The 2,017-nt window shown below is 40.8% G+C and overlaps 1 protein-coding gene across 1 annotated transcript; it reads left to right on the top strand.

Moving 5' to 3' along the window:
* Positions 1 to 632: 632 nt before the first annotated feature.
* LOC113781548 (thioredoxin-like protein CITRX, chloroplastic) lies at positions 633 to 1,608 on the top strand. The gene is made up of 2 exons (XM_027327505.1): positions 633 to 1,017; positions 1,252 to 1,608. The coding sequence occupies exons 1-2, from the start codon at positions 784 to 786 to the stop codon at positions 1,441 to 1,443; spliced, it is 426 nt and encodes a 141-aa protein (XP_027183306.1). The 5' UTR covers positions 633 to 783; the 3' UTR covers positions 1,444 to 1,608.
* The last annotated feature ends 409 nt before the right edge of the window (positions 1,609 to 2,017 follow it).

Raw genomic sequence — 2,017 nt, forward strand, 5'->3', positions numbered from 1 at the left:
CTGCCCACTCTCGCCGGGACTCAGTCGTTCACTACAGTCCTCAAATGAATTACAAGAATAAACCTCAAATATACCTCACATCGGTCCAACATATACATCCAAAGCCTCCAATAATTACATGTCATAGCGAAGCGGCAAACGATTCTCCAATATACATAAAATGATTCCAAATCAAATTTATACCAGATAAGTGCATCCAGTCACGTGAACAGTTATACAAGTCTTCCTTCGCTTTGAGCCTGTGGAGGGAATAAATATTTTTTGGCGTGAGCTAGAAAGCTCAGCGAGTAACAGGAAAATCATTAGAGACAAATATATTTCACAATGTTTGCATTCCGATCATTTCGATGATGTCATGATTCAGAGATCCAATGTCCGTTTATGCTCTCGTGAGCGGGAAATCATAGCACTTGACACCCAAGCTCAAATAGATATTTAACATTAGAGTGAATGGCCCAAAAGGTCACTAAACTATTAAAAATGGCACCCTCTGGTCGCTAAACTTTTTTTGTGGCCGAAAAGGTCACTAAACTCGAAAAAACTCTCCAGCGAAGTCATTTTACCGAATTTCACCGGTTCCTCATCCGGTAACAGGGTCAATATGGAGTGGAGGAATATAGTAAAGGGGCAAAAATGTCAAACAAAATATGGTCAACCTTTTTTTCTCTCCCCCTCCTTTCTGCTGGAAATGCCGCACATCAGATAAGGTGACAGTTCCTTTTTCCGACTTCCTCTCTTTAGCATCAGGTAAGGAGGAAAACGGACGGCGGGCGGGCAAAAAAAATGGACTCTGCTCTCTCTTCTTCTTCTTCCTTTCATGCTCCGCCACGTCTTGGTCCCTCTGGCATGAATCTACTACAAACCCATTACTCCAGCTCTTTCTTCTTCAACCCCGTCCCCAACAGAAATCCCATCTCCACAGCCAACAGGCCCTCTTTGCTTTCAACTCAACAGCCATCAAGAAAGTTGCGTTGCCTACCACCTGCTGGCAAGTATGTCAGAGAGGATTATCTTGTGGTAATATTCGGTACTCTTTTTTTGTAGCTGATTACATAGTACTGCTCTGTTAGTGGCTGGTTTCTTGGGATTAGGCGGTGCAGAGAATTCATTGTTTAGCATGCAACAACTACAAAGTGTTTTTCTAGTATATTTTTCATTTTTGTCTTTTTTTTCCTGCGAGAAAAAGGAAGCTTTTTTCGATGTTTTTCAGAGGCTTATTGGGGGGTTTTTTGTTTTGCTTCCTTTGTGTAGAAAAAACTGTCTGCTAAAGAAGTCCAAGATCTGGTGAAGGGAGAGAGAAATGTACCACTAATAATCGATTTCTACGCAACATGGTGCGGTCCCTGTATTTTGATGGCTCAAGAACTTGAAATGGTATGGATAGTAATTGGATTCAGCTTATATGTTAGCACAATGCCACTTCTTTTTTTTTCTTTTTTTTAAATTTCTCCTTGACTTTCTTGATTCGTATCCTGATGAATCGGTTTATTGCGTCTTGCCATGAGTCATTGGACAGGATGAAATGGAAGGAGATTTTTCCTTGAATAGATGAGAGAAGATTTGTCTTTCAACAAATGAAAAGAGGACTCAGCTAATTTCTAGATCTAAGGCACGACTTGCGAGAGAAAAAAAGGTTGACCATATTTTGTTTGATATTTTTGCCCCTTTACTATATTCCTCCACTCCATATTGACCATGTTACCGGATGAGGAACCGGTGAAATTCGGTAAAATGACTTCGTTGGAGAGTTTTTGCAAGTTTAGTGACCTTTTCGGCCACAAAAAAAGTTTAATGACCAGAGGGTGCCAATTTTAATAGTTTAGTGACCTTTTGGGCCATTCACTCTTAACATTAACATTGACATTCAGAGGGAGCCCCTTCTTGAGCTCCAGATAAACATGAACATGAACCATAAACAGAGTGGAGACGTTGGTGTCCAGCACAAGACTTTCCCAGAACTCATTGAAGCCAAATCATGTCATGAACTCACATGCAAGCACGCATGATATGCAATCGA

This window comes from Coffea eugenioides, chromosome 8, assembly GCF_003713205.1.
Source record: "Coffea eugenioides isolate CCC68of chromosome 8, Ceug_1.0, whole genome shotgun sequence".
Lineage (NCBI taxonomy): Eukaryota > Viridiplantae > Streptophyta > Magnoliopsida > Gentianales > Rubiaceae > Coffea > Coffea eugenioides.